The sequence below is a fragment of the Macaca fascicularis genome, chromosome 1, assembly GCF_037993035.2.
Source record: "Macaca fascicularis isolate 582-1 chromosome 1, T2T-MFA8v1.1".
Taxonomy (NCBI): domain Eukaryota; kingdom Metazoa; phylum Chordata; class Mammalia; order Primates; family Cercopithecidae; genus Macaca; species Macaca fascicularis.
This window is the reverse complement of record NC_088375.1, coordinates 219506426-219526693: the sequence shown is the minus strand read 5'-3', so window position 1 is coordinate 219526693 and position 20268 is coordinate 219506426. Positions and strand designations below refer to the sequence as shown.

At 47.5% G+C, this 20268-nt stretch overlaps 2 protein-coding genes across 6 annotated transcripts in view; one reads left to right on the top strand and one right to left on the bottom strand.

The window, feature by feature from the left end:
* Positions 1-11675, bottom strand: part of AGMAT (agmatinase (putative)) — a 31109-nt gene extending 19434 nt beyond the window's left edge. For both annotated transcript variants that reach the window (XM_074019501.1, XM_074019504.1), the window contains exon 1: positions 11184-11675. The gene's annotated coding sequence lies outside the window, so the exon portion shown is untranslated. The remainder of the gene's footprint in view (positions 1-11183) is intronic.
* A 6003-nt stretch (positions 11676-17678) lies between these two features.
* Positions 17679-20268, top strand: part of DDI2 (DNA damage inducible 1 homolog 2) — a 53263-nt gene continuing 50673 nt past the window's right edge. For all 4 annotated transcript variants that reach the window (XM_065529636.1, XM_045380094.3, XM_074019478.1 and 1 more), the window contains exon 1: positions 17679-18015. In XM_065529636.1, the coding sequence (XP_065385708.1) occupies positions 17878-18015 (138 nt within the window). In that variant the 5' untranslated portion in view covers positions 17679-17877. The remainder of the gene's footprint in view (positions 18016-20268) is intronic.

Sequence of the window (20268 nt, the reverse complement as noted above, 5' to 3'; positions counted from 1 at the left end):
TTTGAGAGGCCGAGTTGAGCCGATCCTTTGAGGTCAGGAGTTTGAGACCAGCTTGGCCAACATGGTGAAACCCCATCTCCACTAAAAATACAAAAAATTAGCTGGGTGTGGTGGTGCATGCCTGTAATCCCAGCTATTTGGGAGGCTGAGGCAGGAGAACTGCTTGAACCTAGGAGGCAGAGGTTGCAGTGAGCCAATATTTTGCCACTGCACTCTAGCTGGGTGACAGGGTGAGACTCCATCTCAAAAAAAAAAAAAAAAAAAAAAAAAAAAGCCGGGCGCAGTGGCTCACACCTGTAATTCCAACACTTGCGGGTGGATCACTTAAGGTCAGGAGTTTGAGACCAGTCTGGCCAACATGGTGAAACCCCCATCTCTACTAAAAATACAAAAATTAGCCCAGTGTGGTGGTGCGTACCTGTAATCCCAGCACTTTGGGAGGTCAAGGCAGGCAGATCTCGAGGCCAGGAGTTTGAGACCATCCTGGTCAACATGACAAAACCTGTCTCTACTTAAAAACAAAATTAGCTGGGCGTGGTGGTACCCGCCTGTAATCCCAGCTACTCGGGAGGCTGAGGCATAAGAATGGCTTGAACCAGGGAGGCGGAGGTTGCAGTGAGCCGAGATGGTGTCACTGCATTCCAGCCTGGGCAACAGAGTGAGGCTCCATCTCAAAAAATAATAAAATAAAAGAAGCCTCCTATGGGCAGGAGAGAGGAAGGGGAGAGCATGAATTTATCTGAGAGACCCACCCAGTGAGGCTGAATGTTATGCAGTTTCAGAATCAAGCCAGGAGAGGGCACAGAAAACTTCTACTTGATCATCTAACAAAGAAAAAAAGAGGCCGGGCGCGGTGGCTCAAGCCTGTAATCCCAGCACTTTGGGAGGCCGAGACGGGCGGATCACGAGGTCAGGAGATCGAGACCATCCTGGCTAACACGGTGAAACCCCGTCTCTATTAAGAAATACAAAAAACTAGCCGGGCGAGGTGGCGGGCGCCTGTAGTCCCAGCTACTCGGGAGGCTGAGGCAGGAGAATGGCGTAAACCCGGGAGGCGGAGCTTGCAGTGAGCTGAGATCCGGCCACTGCACTCCAGCCTGGGTGACAGAGCGAGACTCCGTCTCAAAAAAAAAAAAAAAAAAAAAAAAAAAGAATTCAGGAAATGGGCAGAGTTAGCCTTCAATTATTCAATCAGGTGACACAGTTTATGTAACCTCCTAAATCACTTGGAAAAAAATTTAGTCAATATAATTTCATCCTGAAATCTCAACAGTTTTATTGGCCGGGCGCGGTGGCTCACACCTGTAATCCCAGCACTGTGGGAGGCTGAGGCAGGTAGATCACCTGAAGTCAGGAGTTTGAGACCAGCCTGGCCAACATGGCGAAACCCCGTCTCTACTAAAAATACAAAAATTAGCCAGGTGTGGTGGCAAGCACCTATAATCCCAGTTAGTTGGGAGGCTGAGGCGAGAAAATCGCTTGAACCTGGAAGGTGGTGGTTGCAGTGAGCTGAGATCATGCCGCTGCACTCCAGCCTGGGTGACAGAGTGAGACTCCCTCTCAAAAAAAAAAAAAAGAACAGTTTTATTATACAATGGGTATCATAATGTCACCTTTGTACCTTTTTTTTTTTTTTTTTTTTTTTTTTGAGACAGAATCTCGCTCTGTGACTCAGGCTGGAGTGCAGTGGCGCGATCTTGGCTCACTACAACCTCCGCCTCCCAGGTTCAAGCGATTCTCCTGCCTTAGCCTCCTGAGTAGCTGGGATTACAGGCGTCCGCCACCATGCCCAGCTAATTTTTGTATTTTTAGTAGAGACAGGATTTCACATGTTGGTCAGGTTGGTATCGAAGTGCTGACCTCGTGATATGTCCGCTTCGGCCTCCCAAAGTGCTGGGATTATGGGCATGAGCTGCCACACCTGGCCACTGTTTAATTTTTTATTGAAGAAAATATTCAGATTTCTTTCAAGCCCGAGCCAGTCACCTACACATTCTTTTAGATGGCATTTCTCTTTGCCTAAGGAGGTCAGCTGCTTCTGAGTAGCCCTTCTTCCTCTGCAAAGTAGGGACTATAACCTTTCCTGACTTTCCAGTGATGATGTTCACCATCAACCTGGTCCTTAGAGAGGAAGGAAGCATTAGACAAATTCAAGAGCTGATTTTTTTTTTATTTATTTATTTTTATTTTTATTTTTTTTTTTGAGACAGAGTCTCGCTCTCTTGCCCGGGCTGGAGTGCAGTGGCCAGATCTCAGCTCACTGCAAGCTCCGCCTCCCGGGTTCACGCCATTCTCCTGCCTCAGCCTCCCGAGTAGCTGGGACTACAGGCGCCCGCCACCACACCCGGCTAGTTTTTTTTTTTTTTTTTTTTTTGAGACGGAGTCTCGCTCTGCCGCCCAGGCTGGAGTGCAGTGGCCGGATCTCAGCTCACTGCAAGCTCCGCCTCCCGGGTTCACGCCATTCTCCTGCCTCAGCCTCCCGAGTAGCTGGGACTACAGGCGCCCGCCACCGCGCCCGGCTAGTTTTTTGTATTTTTTAGTAGAGACGGGGTTTCACCGTGTTAGCCAGGATGGTCTCGATCTCCTGACCTCGTGATCCGCCCGTCTCGGCCTCCCAAAGTGCTGGGATTACAGGCTTGAGCCACCGCGCCCGGCCTAGTTTTTTGTATTTTTTAGTAGAGACAGGGTTTCATTGTGTTAGCCAGGATGGTCTCGATCTCCTGACCTCGTGATCTGCTCGTTTCGGCCTCCCAAAGTGCTGGGATTACAGGCTTGCGCCACCGCGCCCGGCCCAAGAGCTGATTATTAATTATGAACTATATGCTCTGGGTACATAGATCTGACTCAAGTTATTAGTAAGAATGAAAACTCGATAACTGATGATCAACAGGACTGTAGCTTAAAACCAAGGTTCTAAAGTGCACAAAGCTCAAGGACATTTGGAAAAATGCTGTTTAGACAAATCCAAAATAAGCCAACTTGTGCTAGGCAATTAAAACCAGAAAAACATTATTAAGCACTTTTGGAAGGTAAGAATTAATGCAGATATAGACATTTCATACAAATAAAGTATGTAGGATACATTTCCTACAGTATAACATAAATGGTTTGATAAAGTATTTGTTCTCTTTTTTCTTCTTTTTTTTTGAGATGGAGTCTAGCTCTGTCGCCCAGGCTGGAGTACAGTGGCACGATCTCTGCTCACTGCAAGCTCTGCCTCCCAGGTTCACGCCATTCTCCTGCCTCAGCCTCCCGAGTAGCTGGGACTACAGGCGCCCGTCACCACGCCCGGCTAATTTTTTTTTGCATTTTTAGTAGGGACAGGGTTTCATCATGTTAGCCAGATGGTCTGGATCTCCTGACCTCGTGATCCGCCCGTCTTGGCCTCCCAAAGTGCTGGGATTACATGCATGAGCCACCGCGCCTGCCCTCTTCTTTTTTTTTTTTAAGAGACTGGATCTTTCTAGGTCACCCAGGCCAGAGGGCTAGAGCGCAATGGCTCTTCATAGGCACAATCATGGCACACTGCAATCTGGAAATCCTGGACTCAAGCGAGCCTCCTGCCTCAGCCTCCCGAATAACTGGGACTACAGGCACATGCCAACTTGTCCTTTTTTTTTTTTTTTTTTTTTTTTTGAGACGGAGTTTCCCTCTTGTTGCCCAGGCTGGAGTGCAATGGCACAATCATCGCTCCTGGCAACCTCCGCCTCCTGGGTTCAAGCGATTCTCCTGCCTCAGCCTCCCTAGTAGCTGGGATTACAGGCATGTGCCACCACGCCCAGCTAATTTTGTATTTTTAATAGAGATGGGGTTTCTCCATGTTGGTCAGGCTGGTCTCAAACTCCCGACCTCATGTGATCCACCCATCTTGGCCTCTCAATGTGCTGTGATTACAGGCATGAGCCACCGCGCCCAGCCAACTTGTTCTCTTTTATTATGATTTGCGTTTGCATCCCAATTTCTTTATGAATTCAATACTTGACATGTTTTATCTCATTTGTCCTTCCAATTATCCTATAAAATATTTTTTTTAGATACAAGGTCTCATTCTGTCATCCATGATGGGAGTACAGTGGCCTGATCATAGCTACAGCCTCACACTCAGGCTCAAGCCATTCTCCTACCTCCCAAGTAGCTGGGACTACAGGTGAATGCCACCATGTCCTGTTAATTTTTTAAAAAATTTTTGGCTGGGCATGGTGGCTCACGCCTGTAATCCCAGCACTTTGGGAGGCCAAGGCCAGCGGATCACGAGGTCAGGAGGTCGAGACCATCCTGGCCAACACGGTGAAACCCAGTCTCTACTAAACATACAAAAAATTAACCGGGCGTGGTGGCGGGCGCCTGTAGTCCCAGCTACCCAGGTGAATTGCTTGAACCCGGGAGGGCGGAGGTCGCAGTGAACTGAGATCACGCCACTGCACTCCAGCCTGGGTGACATAGCGAGACTCCATCTCAAAAAAAAAAAAAAAATTGTAGAGACAGTGTCTCAAAACTTTGCCCAAGCTGCTCTCAAATTCCTGGGCTCAAATGATCCTTCCACCTTGGCAAAATTTTGCCCAGGCTGGTCTCAAACTCCTGGGCTCAAACAACCCTTCCACCTTGGCCACCCCAAAGTACTGGGTTTTTTTTTTTTTTTTTTTTTTCCCTGAGACAGGATCTTGCTCTGTTGCCTAGGTTGGAATGCAGTGACACAATCACCACTCGCTGCAGCCTCAATCTCCTGGGGTGATTCTCCCACCTTAGCCTCCTCAGTAGCTAGGACTGGGTGCACCACTACACCCAGATAGTTTTTTATATTTTTAGTAGAGATGAGGGTCTCCCTATGTTGCTCAAGGTGGTCTTGAACTCCTGAATTCAAGCAATTCTTCTATCTTGGCCTCCTGAAGTGCTGGGATTACAGGTGTGAGCCATTGTGCCCAGCTCAATGATCAATCATTTCATTAATCATGCTTATGTAATTAAACCTTCATCAAATCCTGATAGAAAGGGGTTCAACGAGCTTCCAGGTTGGTGAACATACGGAGGTGCGGGGAGGGTGGCGTGCCTGAGGAGGGCATGGAAGCTCCAGATCCCTTCCCATGTTCCTTGTGCTATGCAGGTCTTCCACTCGCTGTTCCTACGTTATATTCTTTCATAATAAATGGCAAGCTGGTTAGTAGACCGTTCTGAGTTCTGTGAGCTGTCCTAGCAGATGATCAAACCCGGGGAGGAGGGAGTGGTGGGAACTTCTAATTTATAGTGAGTCTGCAAGAAGTACAAGTGACAACCTGGGACTGGCACCCGGTGTCTGAAGTGGGGGCAGTCTCAAGAGACTAAGCCTGTAACCTGTGGAACCTGACGCTATTTCCAGGTAGATAGTGTCAGAATTGAGACAAACTGTAAAAGACACTGCTAAAGTTTGGATGTTTATTCCCTACAAATCTCACGTTGAATGTTTATCCCCTAATGGCAGGTGTGTGGGTCATGGGGATAGATCCCTCATGAATAACCAATGCCCTGTGGCGGGGAAGGGGTCAGTGAGTTCTCACTATTTTCCTTCCTAAGAGCTGGTTGTTAAAAATAGCTTGGCACCTCCTGTCTCTCTCTCTTGCTGCGTGATCTCTGCACACACTGGCTCCATTTCACCTTTTGCCATGAGTGGAAGCAGCCTGAAGCTTTCACCAGATTCTCAGTCTTCCAGCCAGCAGAATTGTCAGCCAAGTTAACATCATTTTGTTGTTGTTGTTGTTTGTTTTTTGTGTTTTTTTTTGGTTTGTTTTGAGACGGAGTCTAGCTCTGTCCCCAGGCTGGAGTGCAGTGGCACGATCTCGGCTCACTGCAACCTCCGCCTCCCAGGTTCAGGCGATTCTCCTGCCTCAGCTTCCCGAGTAGCTGGGATTACAGGTGCCTGCCACCACACCCAGCTAATTTTTTTGTATTTTTAGTAGACATAGGGTTTCACCATGTTGGCCAGACTGGTCTCAAATTCCTGATGTCAGGTGATCCACCTGCCTCAGCCTCCCAAAGTGCTGGGACTACAGGCATGAGCCACTGCGCCCAGCCCTTAACTTCATTTTTTGATAAATTACCCAGTCTCAGGTATTCCATCATAGCAAAAGACTGACAGACACCCTCCTAAGGTGTGCAAGAGAACTGTAGAATTGTTCGGTGTGAACCCCCACGCCCCACCACCACCACCAAACTGGGAGCCAGTGGAGAAATAAATGGAATCTTCCCTTTCCAGCAAATAAGCCTTTTTTCTCTTGGAATTGCCCTTTGATTTTTCTCAATGTTAGTCTTTCTTTTAAAATCTTTAGTATTTTCCTGATTGCACCTAATACATATGTATTGTACAAAGTATAAGTTGACCATAGTCTGCTCCTACTCCTGCTCAAGGTTGTTTTTTTGTTTTGTTTTGTTTGAGATGGAGTCTTGCTCTGTTGCCCTGCCTGGAGGGCGGTGGTGTAATCTTGGCTCACTGCAACCTTCGCCTCCTGGATTCAAGCAATTCTCCTGCCTCAGCCTTCTGAGTAATTGGGATTACAGGCGCCCGCCACCACGCCCATCTAATTTTTGTATTTTTAGTAGAGAAGGGGTTTTGCCATGTTGGCCAGGCTGGTCTCGAACTCCTGGCCTCGAGTGATCCGCCCACCTCAGCATCCAAAAGCGCTGGGAAAAAAGTGCAGGGATTACAGGTGCCTGGTCTCAAGGTTGTACTTTAATTCATATGAGACTTTGGAAAAAGTACAGGGTTTCTCCTATACAAATTGGTTGGCAATGTGTCCTTTTTTCACCTTAAAATGCCTGAAAATCTTTCAGATAAGCTTTTTTAAAAAGCTTTTTGTAGGTGTAATTTACATATCACAAAATTCACCCATTTTTAAGTGTAAAGTTAATGATTTTTAGTACCCTTGTGCAACCATCACAACTCAGTTTTAGAACATTTCTATCACCCCCAAAAGTTCCCTCATGCCTATCAAAGTTTTTTAAAGGGTGCATTTTTGTGGATAATTACAATCATGAATAACAAGTCCCAGAAATGTCCATTTTGCCTGGCTCCCTTTTGCTACCGGCAGGCAAAAAGAAAATTGCAAAAGCCCATCAACAAATGTTGGAAGAAAACACCATAAGCTGATCAACAGCTGTTTGCTCAAAATAGTTTATTCATGCTCTCCAGCTTTTAGTGAATGTCAGCCAAGTGCCAGGCATTGGTTAAGCCTGCCAGGGATATCAAGACAGGATAATAGCTTCGCCTGGAAGTAACTGAATGTGAGTTCAATAGTATACAACCTCACTTAAAACAGTTTCCACATTCAATGGTTTGGGGCGGTAAAAGTGTACCAGGTGGGTGTGATATTTGGACTTCCACTTCCAGAATTGAAGATAAACAGGCTGGATTTACTTTCCCATCTAAACAACCAAAATATGGACCCCCAAAATGTAAGAAATGGTTTTCGCCGGGTGCAGTGGCTCACGCCTGTAATCCCAGCACTTTGGGAGGCCGAGGCGGGCGGATCACGACGTCAGGAGATTGAGACCATCCTGGCTAACACAGTGAAACCCCATCTCTACTAAAAATACAAAAAATTAGCCAGGCGTGGTGGCGGGCGCCTGTAGTCCCAGCTACCTGGGAGGCTGAGGCTGGAGAAAGGCGTGAACCCGGAAGGCAGAGCCTGCAATGAGCCAAGATCACACCACTGCACTCCAGCCTGGGCAACAGTGCCAAACTCCGTCTCAAAAAAAAAAAAAAAAGTACAACAAATGAGGTGAGCCCTATTACTGCTCCAGCTTACTGCCTTGAGAGTTTCCAGGCTCCACTGCAAGAAGAGCAAAGTGAGGAAGGGCCTGGTGGAATCCCTGAGCTGAGGAGACAGAGTTGAGTCCAGGGAGACCAAGGTAGCCACATGGAAAGGACAGAGTACCAGAGAAAGGGAGCTGTTCAGACGGAACCCGAGATCTGTAAAAGGTCCCCCACCTCTAGCATTCAGCAGAGTACTGTCCGGGATACATATGTAAGACAACTATACACAGCTTGAGAAAGAACCATGTAAAAGGATTACAGCAGCGATTCCTAACCTTTTTGGAGTTTCGGGATGAACCCCTTCCACCTCAGTTCATCAGACGTTCGTTAGATTCTCGTAAGGAGTGGGCAACCTAGATCCCTCACGTGCACAGTTCACAGTAGGGTTTGTTCTCCTATGAGAATCGAATGCTGCGCTGATCTGACCGGAGACAGAGCTCAGGCAGTAACAGTCGCTAGCCTGCCACTCACCTCCTGCTGTGCTGCCCAGCTCCTAACAGACCACCAACTGGTACTAGTCCGCGGCCTGGAGACTGGGATGCCCGGATTAGAGGAAATAGTGCCTACTCCTATGATCCAGATTGGAAAAACTCGTAACGTATGGGCATTGAAAAGAGTACTTATGAAGGTCTTGCCCCAGGGGAATAATTAGCCCTAGAGTAGCTCTGGTCCTGTCTAAAAAAAATTTTTTATTTTTATTTTTTTGAGACACAGTCTCATTCTGTTGCCCAGGCTGGAGTGCAGTGGCATGATTTCGGCTCACTGCAACCTCCACCTCCCAAGTAGCTAGGATTACAGGCGCCTACCACTGTGCCCAGCTAATTTTTGTAATTTTTAGTACAGATGGGGTTTCACCATGTTGGCCAGGCTGTTCTTGAACTCCTGACCTTGTGATCCACCTGCCTTGGCCTCCCAAATTGCTGGGATTACAGGCGTGAGCCACCGTGTCTGGCCAGATACTTTTTTTTTTTTTTGAGACGGAGTTTCGCTCTTGTCACCCAGGCTGGAGTGCATTGGTGCCATCTTGGCTCACTGCAACCTCTGCCTCCTGGGTTCAAGCGATTCTCCTGCCTCAGCCTACAGGCACCCGCCACCATGCCTGGCTAATTTTTGTATTTTTAGTAGAGATTGGGTTTTACCCAATCTCTGGTCTCAAACCTGACCTCAGGTGATCCATCCGCCTTGGCCTGGGATTACAAGTGCTGGTATTACCGGCACGAGCTACCACACCTGGCTAGCTTGATACTTTTAAGCCCATTATTTCTAATATTGTGAATTCTCAGACTGTCAAGTAATAAAATAAGCAAAATGAATCCTTAATAAAAATTATATCTTGGCAACGCTATTTGTCATTTCTATCCTATGACTTTCTCTTCATATGTAACTGAAATGTCATAAATATTAAGAAATTGTTGTTTGGGCATAAGAATCAGATATGGAAAGGAGGTAATTGTGCTATTAACCATGTCACTTAGGGCTACTGCTATTTGGCACGTGCATCACACCAGCAGAATCATCTACACCTGGGAGCTTGTCAGAACTGAAGAAATTCTCAGGACCTGCTCCAGACCTAATGAATCAGAATATGCAGTTTAACAAGATTCCTGGCCGGGTGCAGTGGCTCACACCTGTAATCCCAGCACTTTGGGAGGCTGAGGGTTGGATTATGAGGTCAGGAGTTCAAGACCAGCCTGGCCAAGATGGTGACACCCCCGTCTCTACTAAAAATACAAAAATTAGCCAGGTGTGGTGGTGTGCGGCTGAAATCTCAGCTACTCAGGAGGCTGAGGCAGGAGAATTGCTTGAACCCGGGGGGCAGAGGTTGCAGTGAGCCACGATTGCACCACTGCACTCCAGCCTGGGTGACAGAGTGAGACTCCGTCTTAAAAAAAAAAAAAAAAAAAAAAAATTCCTAAGTGATTACTACACAGGTTTGAGAAGCACTGGCCCTTTCCATGCAATACATTGAGCAAATACAGTCACATGTCACATAATCTTTAGTCAACAACAGACTGCATATAAGACAGTGGTCCCATCAGATTACAGTATTGTATTTTTATTGTACCTTTTCTATGTTTAGATACAAAAATACCAACCATTGTGTTACAATTGCCTACAGTATACAGTACAGTAACATGCTGTAGAAATTTGTAGCTTAGGAGCAATAGGCTGTATCCTACAGCCTAGATGTGTAGTAGGCCATACTATATAGGTTTGCATAAGTACACTCTATGGGCAGGGCTCAGTGGCTCATGCCTATAATTCCAGCACTTTAGAAGGCCAAGGCAGGAAGATTGCTTGAGCCCAGGAGTTGGAGACCAGACTGGGCACCAGAGGGAGAAACCCTGTCTATACAAAAAAAATTTTAAAATTAGCCAGGTGTGGTCTAGACGTGGTAGCTCATGCCCGTAATCCCAGCACTTTGGGGGACTGAGGCAGGTGGATTGCTTGAGACCAGGAGTTTGAGAACAGCCTGAGCAACATAGCAAGACCCTTTCTCTATAAAAAGAAAATTAAAATATACAAAAATATATAATTTAATTTTTAAAAATTAGCCTGGCATGGTGATGCATGCCTGCAGTCCCAGCTACTCAGGAGGCTGAGACAGAAGGACCACAGCAGATAGAGGCTGCAGCAAGCTCTGATGGCACTACTGCACTGCAGCCTGAGCGACACAGTAAGACCCTGTCTCAAAAAACAACAACAACAACAACAACAACAACTCTATGATATGCCAATGATAGAATCACCTAAGATGCATTTCTCATATCTCTGTTAAACAACGCATGACTGTAATTTCTCTGGTTATGTTTCCTTATGTCTGAAAATAAAGGGCACTGAAACCTGTTTGTTCACTTTAGTTCACAGGCTGATTAGAAAAGTAAGTAAAATCCAATCCAAATAAATGAAGTACAAGTGAAATACCAAACCCTCTAATAAACAGTGATCTACATACAAGTCCCAGACGCTCCACAACTGTTTCTAGATTGAAAATCCTAGGCCGGGCGCAGTGGCTCATACCTGTAATTCCAGCACTTTGGAAGGCCGAGGCGGGTGGATCACGAGGTCAGGAGTTCAAGACCGGCCTGGCCAAGATGGTGACACCCCCGTCTCTAATAAAAAAAATATATATATATATACACACACACACAAAAAAATTAGCTAGGCGTGATAGTGGGTGCCTGTAATCCCAGCTACTGGGGAGACTGAGGCAGAGAACGCCGGGGGCGGAGGTTGCAGTGAGCCGAGATCGCGGCACTGCACTCCAACCTGGGCGACACAGCGAGACTCCGTTGCAAAAAAAAAAAAAAAAAAAGAATATTTAAGTCTTTTCACTTCTGGGAATACACACACATATACATACACACACACACATATATATTTAATAGAAATACGTTACCTTTCACTCAACAACTATTCAAGACAGAAACCACTTCGGGGAAGCAGCCTGCTACAGAGTCCCTACTGCACATTTCTCCTCGGTGGCCAAAGCAACAAAACCTGAACTAATCCACAAGGTAGCTGCAGGAAGCCCTATGCCTGGGACTACTACCAGGCAGACACTAGTTTCCCTGCCCACCACTGCCCGAAAGGGAGTCAGGCCCGGTTCTCCTGAGCTGAGCAGGCCAAAGCAGGGAGCCGGTGAGTGGACAGGGCATAGCCAGAGAGACCCCGCAGCACCCCAGCCGCAGGGTCAGCCCGGAAGCTACAGGGCCCGCTTGACCGCGGATGCGGGGACGCCCTCGTGCAAGCCTCGAAGTGGGCTGCCACCCCGGAGAAGCCCTGGCAGGTACTGGAGGGATCGAAGCGCTTGAGCCGAGTTCGAAGCGCTTGAGCCGACTCCGAAGCTCGCACAGCAACCTCGGGAGAATATAGTCCAGCAACTAGAATCGGGTTGGGGTCGCCTAGCAACCAGGAGACAAACGCGCGGACGCCACGCATTGGCCTGCACGTGTCACGGGAGCAAGCGCCGCTGCCCAGTGGGAGACTACGCCGCAGGCACGTGATGAAGCGCAAGCGCGCTGTGGCTGAGGTTTCCGCGAAGGCAGCTGTGGCGCTGGTCGCGGAGGAGAGGCTTTCGTGGGGTTTTCGCCCTATTCTTTTACAAAGTCCTGGCTTTGGCTGATGCGACCAAAGAGAGGAAACCTGCGCTTGAGACCTGTCTGGGCTGGCTATGGTGAAGCAGTGAAACGGTGCAGAATTGTGTCAGTGAGACTAGTTAAGTCCTGCAAGAGCATTTCCTCAGAGTAAGGCAGAAGCTTTTAGTTACGTCAACACCTGCAAATGTTAGGCTGGCCAGAAATTTCCTGACAAATAATGGGTGAAGGTCGGGCGTGTGGTCGCTCATGCCTGTAATCTCAGTGCTTTGGGATCACTTGAGGTCAGGAGTTCGAGACCAGCCTGGCCAACATGGCGAAACCCCGTCTCTACTGAAAGTACAAAAATTAGCCGGGCGTGGTGGCGCGCACCTGTAATCCCAGCTACTCTGGAGGCTGAGGCAGGACAATCGCTTGAACCCGGGAGGCGGAGGTTGCAGTGAGCCTAGATCACACCACTCAAAAAAAAAAAAGAAAAGAAACTTTGCTGGTGTTGACCATGTGTTGATGAAAGTGAGCGTTTTGGAGCACAGCAAGGTGACTCCCCATGTAGTTAGTATAGGCAGAGAGTTTGTGCTCTAAAGGTTAGAAATAAATATTTTCGGAGTGTTGGCTCATGCCTGTAATCCCAGCACTTTGAGAGGCTGAGCCAGGCGGATCACCTGAAGTCCGGAGCTTGAAACCAGCCTGGCCAACATGGTGAAATTTTTTAATTTTTAGTAGAAACAGGGTTTCACCATGTTGGCCAGGCTGCTTTCGAACTCCTGGCTTCAAGTGATTTGCCCAGCTTGGCCTGCCAAAGTTCTGGGATTACAGGTATGAGTCACCACGCCCAACCCTGTTTTTTTTATTATAGCCATTCTAGTGAGCATAAAGTGGTATCTCATTTTGGTTTTACTTTGTATTTTTATTTTATTATGCTTGTAGATTTCTGTAGGTCAGAAATTCAAAGGGAGTACAGTGGAGATGGCTCCGTGATGTCTGAAGCCTCATCTGGATAGACTCATAAGTTGGAGATGATTCAACATCTGGGGGTTGAAGTCATCTGAAAGTTAGGTGGGTTTTCCCACTCATCAGCTTTCCCCTCAGCCGAGCAGCTTTCTGGAACAACCACACATATTTTCTCCATGTGGTCTCACCGTGTGGTGTAGTTTGGGCTTCCTCCCAGCATGGCTGCTGGGTTCCAAGAGCAAGCGTTCCAGGAGAATCCCACAGAAACTGTATTGACTTTTTTTCCAACCATTGATTTATTTTATTTATTTATTTATTTTGAGACGGAGGTTCGCTCTTGTTGCCCAGGCTGGAGTGCAATGGCACGATCTCAGCTCACCGCAACCTCCGCCTCCCTGGTTCAAGCGATTCTTCTGCCTCAGCCTGCCAGGTAGCTGGGATTACAGGCACCCGCCACCACACCCAGCTAATTTTTGTATTTTTAGTAGAGATAGTGTCTCGCCATGTTGGCCAGGCTGGTCTTGAACTCCTGACCTCGGGTCATCCACCAAAGTGCTCGTGATTACAGGCGTGAGCCACCGCGCCCGACCTGATTTATTTTTATTTGCAGTTTGTATTCAATACAAATCAATTTCATAACAAGTTACTATGAATCAAAGCATAAACACACAAATATACAATCCAAAATAAATGTACAGCATTTCGGCATGAAGCAAAAAGGAGTGTTCATTCACACACACACAGTGGCTTCAGGTCTGTTCCATCTGCTGTTCTCTTGTTCCTGTGTAGGTTTTTTGTTTGTTTGTTTGTTTTTGTTCTTGTTTTTGAGACAGAGTCTCACTCTCGCCCAGGCTGGAGTACAGTGGCGCAGTCTTGGCTTACTGCAAGCTCCGCCTCCCGGGTTCACACCATTCTCCTGCCTCAGCCTCCTGAGTAGCTGGGACTACAGGCGCCCACCACTAAGCCCAGCTAATTTTTTGTATTTTTAGTAGAGATGGGGTTTCACCGTGTTAGCCAGGATGGTCTCGATCTCCTGACCTCATGATCCACCTGCCTCGGCCTCCCAAAGATGCTGGGATTACAGGCGTGAGCCACCGCACCTAGCTGTTCCCGTGTAGGTTTCTAAAGATGTTTCAAGACTACTGTGGCCATATTAGATACTGGAACACCTAAGCATCAGTGTGTGACCTTGTGAACAAAAGACTTCAGGGAGTGTCTATTTTTAAAAAGGTTTCTGTGTGTCGAGACAGTTGTAAAAAATTTTATTATAGAATCAAGCCTACCTTACAGTTTAGGACTAGGTTCTACCTATCTAAAAATACTGACATAACAAAATGTGTTTCAAACAGGGCATGATGGCTCATGTCTGTAATCCCAGCACGTTAGGAGATGAGGTAAGAGGATTGCTTGAGCCTAGAAATTCAAGAACAGCTTGGGAACATAGAAAGACCCCTATTTCTATTTATTTTATTTTATTTTATTTTATTATTATTATTATTATTATACTTTAAGTTCTAGGGTACATGTGCATAACGTGCAGGTTTGTTACATATGTATACTTGTGCCATGTTGCTGTGCTGCACCCATCAACTCCTCAGCACCCAACAACTCGTCATTTACATCAGGTATAACTCCCAATGCAATCCCTCCCCCCTCCCCCCTCCCCATGATAGGCCCCGGTGTGTGATGTCCCCCTTCCCAAGTCCAAGTGATCTCATTGTTCAGTTCCCACCTATGAGTGAGAACATGCGGTGTTTGGTTTTCTGTTCTTGTGATAGTTTGCTAAGAATGATGGTTTCCAGCTGCATCCATGTCCCTACAAAGGACACAAACTCATCCTTTTTTATGGCTGCATAGTATTCCATGGTGTCCACATTTCTTAAGCCATATTCAAGGAAATAATGTCTTCAATTTTGGATGTTGCCTCTCTTCATCTTGTACATGACATTTAAGCAGATTTAATATTGGCATCCATCATCTAGTCAAACCCTTCATGTGTTCTTCAAACCAATTAAATTTGAGGTTCTCAACTCTTTCTTTCTCTTTTCTCTTTCCCCTCCCCTCCCCTCCTCTTTTCTTTCACAGAGTTTTGCTCTTGTTACCCAGGCTGGAGTGCAGTGGAGCAATCTCAGCTCACTGCAACCTCCACCTCCCAGGTTCAAGTGATTCTCCTGCCTCAGCCTCCCGAGTAGCTGGGACTACAGGCGCCCGCCACCATGCCCGGCTAAAGTTTGTTTTTTATTTTTAGTGGAGACGGGGTTTCACCATGTTAGCCAGGATGGTCTTGATCTCCGCCCGCCTTGGCCTCCCAAAGTGCTGGGATTACAGGTGTGAGCCACCGCGCCCGGCAGATGTTTCTTAACAGTAGAAATATAGAAGAGAAAGCAAGACCATGAGGAGACTGGCAATTGACTGCAGGGCACTGCCAACTGCCTTGGTGGTGGCATTAGCTGGGCTTGGGGCAGACAAGGTACCCTGGGAGGAGTTACTTGAAAGCGTTACAATAGTTTGATTTGAATAAATCTGCATGAGTAGGAGCAGTGCCAGAAGCAGCAGCCCCACCTTGAGCCTGTCCACCATTGCTCTGTCCCCTCCATTGGTGTCTGGCATATATTTCTGGATGCTGGGTGAGAACCGCTGACCCCAGGTGGACACAGGCAAGACCTAGCCTTAGAAATCACACAAAGTGGCTGGGTGCGATGGCTCACATCTGTAATCCTAGCAGTTCGGAAGGCCAAGGTGGGAGGATCACTTGAGGCCAGGATTTGGAGATTAGCCTGGTCAACATAGCAAGGCCTCATCACTATTTTTTTTAATTAAAAATAATCTAAAATTATAATAAAAAGGAAATCAAGCCTGGGCAACATAGCAAGACCTCATCTCTACTAAAAAGAAATTAGCTGTGTGTGGTGGTGCACACCTGTAGTTCCAGCTGCTAGGGAGGTTGAGCTGGAGGGATCGCTTGAGCCTCGAGCCCTGGAGGTTGAAGCTGCAGTGAGCCATGATCGTGCCACTGCACTCCAGCCTGGGTGACAGACCAAGACTCTGCCTTGGGAAAAAAAAGGAAATCACATAATGTCACTTATGCCAGAGTTAGTCTGTGGAGCCATGATTCGAAGGGAGGGACATACACCCCACTTCTTAATGGGAGGGTTGTCACAATCACATTGTAGGAAGAGCATATAGGATGGGAGACACTGTCATGATCATCTTTGGAGAACAAAATCTGCCAGACCTGGGAACCTGAGCACCACTAGACCAAATATAACAATTAACCAATGAGTCCAGCCTCATCTGATTCCTTGATACCCCCACTGGACAATCCTAGAACATTTCTTGGCTAAACTTACTTCAATTTGCAATGGTTATTTCAAACATTCACTGTAGAAGGCACTGTGTATGTCTTTCCTAATACCCATTCCCAGCCTCCCTTTTCCCTATTTATGTCCTTTAGGCAAAGCTAAATACTTGCTTTCCTAGCCTCTACGCATCTATGTGACAAAATTCTGTCCAGTGAGATGTAAGCAAAAATGTGCACAGGGACTTCTGGGCAACCTTTTTCCTTGAATAGGAAAATGATGCATGGCGTGGAGGCAGCCAGCTATATATTGCAACCCTCAGGAAACAGTCAAAACAATTACAGAGGTATTGACCCTAATTTCAGTGAGCCACTCAACCAACGCTGTTGCTACCTCCAGGCCTTCTCTCCTGTGAGAAAATAAACCCTTGTTTGTTTAAGCCACTGATAGTCAAGCTTTCCGTTGCTCGTAGGCGATATAAGCATTCTCACTACCCTGTTCCTCTACTTTCTCTTCGTAAAAGCCTTCGGCTGCTAATTCTCCCTTTCCTGCACCAACAGCCTACTTACTACCTACTTACCTGCACCCACAGCCATCTTATTTGCTCCTTCTCTCCTGTTAAAATGGAAAAGGGCTCCCTACATGGACGGGGGAGTGGGAGTAAATGGAAAGATGCTAATCTGGCATCCATTACAAATTCATCTTTCAATTTTGGTTTTCTTACTCATCCGCACGTTAGTTCTGGGTCTCTATCACTCATCAGCTATGTGCCTTAAACAGGCCATTAAAGTAGCAAATATTTATTGAGCAGATTCTAAGCTGTGCCCAAAAAGGCACTGCGCTAGGTGGTAGGGGTTGCTAGGGCTAGGAAACAGTCCAAGTAGAGAGAAAACTATTTACAAGACAGGGGAATGGAGCCTTGTAGGAACTGAGCTATGTGGCTGGGAGGGCAGAGAATGTGGGAAGAGCTCGGGAGAAGGGGCTGGGGAGGTAGGCGTGGGCCACAGCCAACTGGCTTCTATAGACTAGGGAGGGTAATGATTTTGGTTTTAATCCTAAATCACTGAGACAGGAAGTGAATTACTCTCTCGGAGCCTCAATTTCTACCACGAAAAATACGTTTTTATTACTAACTCCTGTACTAGATTGAGAGTTACGGAGAAGGATTTATCTTTTTATTCATTTCTGCGTCGCCGGCGCCCGACACATGGTAGGCACTTAATGCCTGTTCGGTGAACAAATAAGACTGGGGACTCCTCCACAGACCTCAGTCATTAAGTCAACCAGTCAGCAGAGATTTCCTTCTCCGCGTTCCTTTTCTTCCCTCCCCTTTTCTCGCCCTTCCTCCCTCTCCCCTCCCACGCCCCCTTCCCACTCCTCCCCCTCCTATCTTCTCCAGGCTTCCTCCTCCCCTTCCAGTCCCCGCCCCCCGCTGCGTCGCGAAGGCGGGGAAGGCGAGGCGGGCTTTACGGCAGCCGAGTTGCGGCGGGGCGGGGCGCCGGGCGGGCGGCGCGCTTGGCGGCAGCCGTGGGAGGCAGGCGGGCAGGCAGACGGACTCGCAGGCGGGTGGCGGCGGCCGTGCTTGCTAGTGAGGGCGGGCGGGAGTGACTCACTGAGCGTGTGTGAGGGAGGGAGCGAGCGAGCGAGCAGCCCGCGCCGGCCTTCCGCAGCACCAGCCAGGCCACGCCGCCGCCTCTTCCCCTGCGCCCCGCGCCCAGGCCGGGCCGAGCCGGGTCGGGCCCGGGCCATGCTGCTCACCGTGTACTGTGTGCGGAGGGACCTCTCCGAGGTGACCTTTTCCCTCCAAGTCGACGCCGACTTCGAGCTGCACAACTTCCGCGCGCTGTGCGAGCTCGAGTCTGGCATCCCCGCAGCCGAGAGCCAGGTACGCCGGGCAGCGAGCCGGGCCTGCCCCGGAGCTAAGCCCTCCCCGCCTCGGGGCCGCACTCCCTTTGCTACTGGTGAAGAATTGGGGGCTGGGGTGAGCAGGGATAGCCATTCTCAGGTCACCCCCGCATCCGGGAAGGAGCTGGGGAGCTGGCATCGGTAGCTGCCCTCACACACCCCGAGCGTGGGGTGGGGTACGAGGAGAGGGAGCGGAGAACCTGACCGCAGACGCACCCACTGCAGCGTGAGGGGCGCGTGGAGTGTAGAGCAGCGCTAACCCTCCTCACCTTTGGCTCTTTGGCCCTTTTTCTGATCCCGAGTGTAGGATATCGTTGTGGACCTCAGAAGCAGCCCTGGGTTTGCTAGGGTTCATACGTCCTGCAAACCAGAAATACCAGTTTGGATCACTGTGGTAGATAGATGTTCCTCTGCTTCTCTCTCTCTTTTTTTTTTTTTTTTTTTTTTGGAGAGGGTTTCTGCTTAAATATACGCAGTTTAAATGCACAGATTTGCACTTCCGGTGAAAGAAAAAGTTTAAGACTTGCACTACCTCGTTTTGGGGTCTTTGGAAGTGCTCTTTACCCACTACATGCGTTTCTGGTTAAATTCTTTTGAAAAACAGTACCTGTTGGTTCAACTCAAGCTGTTTGTTTCTTTCGGTTCTACCCTGGTAGTAAGCCAGAGGGCCCTTTTTCTTTCAGGCCACAGTTCAGAGTTTGGGTCAGTTCAAAGCTCAATGCTTTAAAAGGATATGTGCTTGGAAACGGCCTAATATCTGCTGTTTGGTGGTTTCATTTCCCTACTCAGCTTGCTTTGCTGGAAAGAAGTTCAACCTCTCATATTTTAACTAAGCAAAGTAATTCTCAAAATGCTTTGGGGCTGCCCCTAGTCTTTATCAAACAGAATCGGTGACAATAACCCTGTAAACTTTACACTAAAACACTTAGATCATGACTTAATAAATTTAGCCTAGAGAACGTAGTCTAAACATTAAGAAAATTACAGAAGTCTCCCAAGGCTCCATCATGTAAATCTTGATTTTCTACTGCAGTTATGAAATAGTTTACAAAACGATTGCCCAACTACAGCTTGTTTTGCTGTGTTATGGTAAACACATGTGTCAATATTTTGTTCAGAAGTATGATTCCTTTACACAATGTGAACTTTAGAACCTTGGCATAAAGCTGTTCAGAAAGAATTTCAAAAGTTAATCCACAAAAGCTCAGGAACCAGTTCCTGTCAGTTAATGCCTCGTGGAGAACTGGGAAAGGACTGCTTAAATAGAGAAAATCAACTCTTCAATTTTTTTTCCTTCTTTTTCTTTTTTGTTGAGACGGAGTCTCGCTCTGTCGTCCATGCTGGAGTGCAGTGGTGCGGTCTTAGCTCACTGCAACCCCTGCCTCCCGGGTTCAAGCGATTCTCCTGCCTCAGCCTCCTGAGTAGCTGGGATTGCAGGCGCGCGCCACCACGCCCGGCTAATTTTTGTATTTTTTTTTTTTTAGTAGAGACGGGGTTTCACCATGTTGGCCAGGCTGATCTCCAACTCCTGACCTCAAGTGATCCGCCCTCCTTGGCCTCCCAAAATGCTGGAATTATAGGCGTGAGCCATCGCGTCCGGACAACTCTTCAATTTTTGATAGTGGCTTTTTCAGTTGTTTTTTTCCTCGAGCTGTTATATTACCCTTGTTGTAGTCACCGGCTGGTAGGGAAAATAAGAAATTAAAATGTAAATTGGTTTTGTTGTTAGTTAGGGCCTGAGAAAAGGCAGAGGTTGAGATTGTTTCCATTCCTGCACTTTTTGTGATGGCTGAACCAAGAAATTTAAGTCAATTAAAGGGATATCTGACACCCCCTTTAATTGACTTAAATTTCTTGTTAACAGCCATCACAAAAGACGATTTATTGTGTGGTCAGCCAGGCATTGCCCTCTGCCAGTCGGGAAAGTTAGGAATACCTTAGTAATTGAACATAGGCTAACTCTAAATTATTTCTTGTTCATTACGTCAGTGTTTCGGCATTTACTTCCTTCCCAAGCCAAATTAGCATATAGAAACTTGGGCTCCAACTGGTGTTAAGCCTGTGTTAGATAGCCATAAACAGCTCCTGTTTTTCCAGTCTGTTCTGTTGGCTCCATTGTAACCTGACAACACAGTATCTATTTTAAGGTGTCTGGTGGTCGGTTGTCTTTCACTTGCTTGCCCATCAGGCAGGAACAGGATCCACCCTAGACACTTGAGTCGTTTCCTTTCAT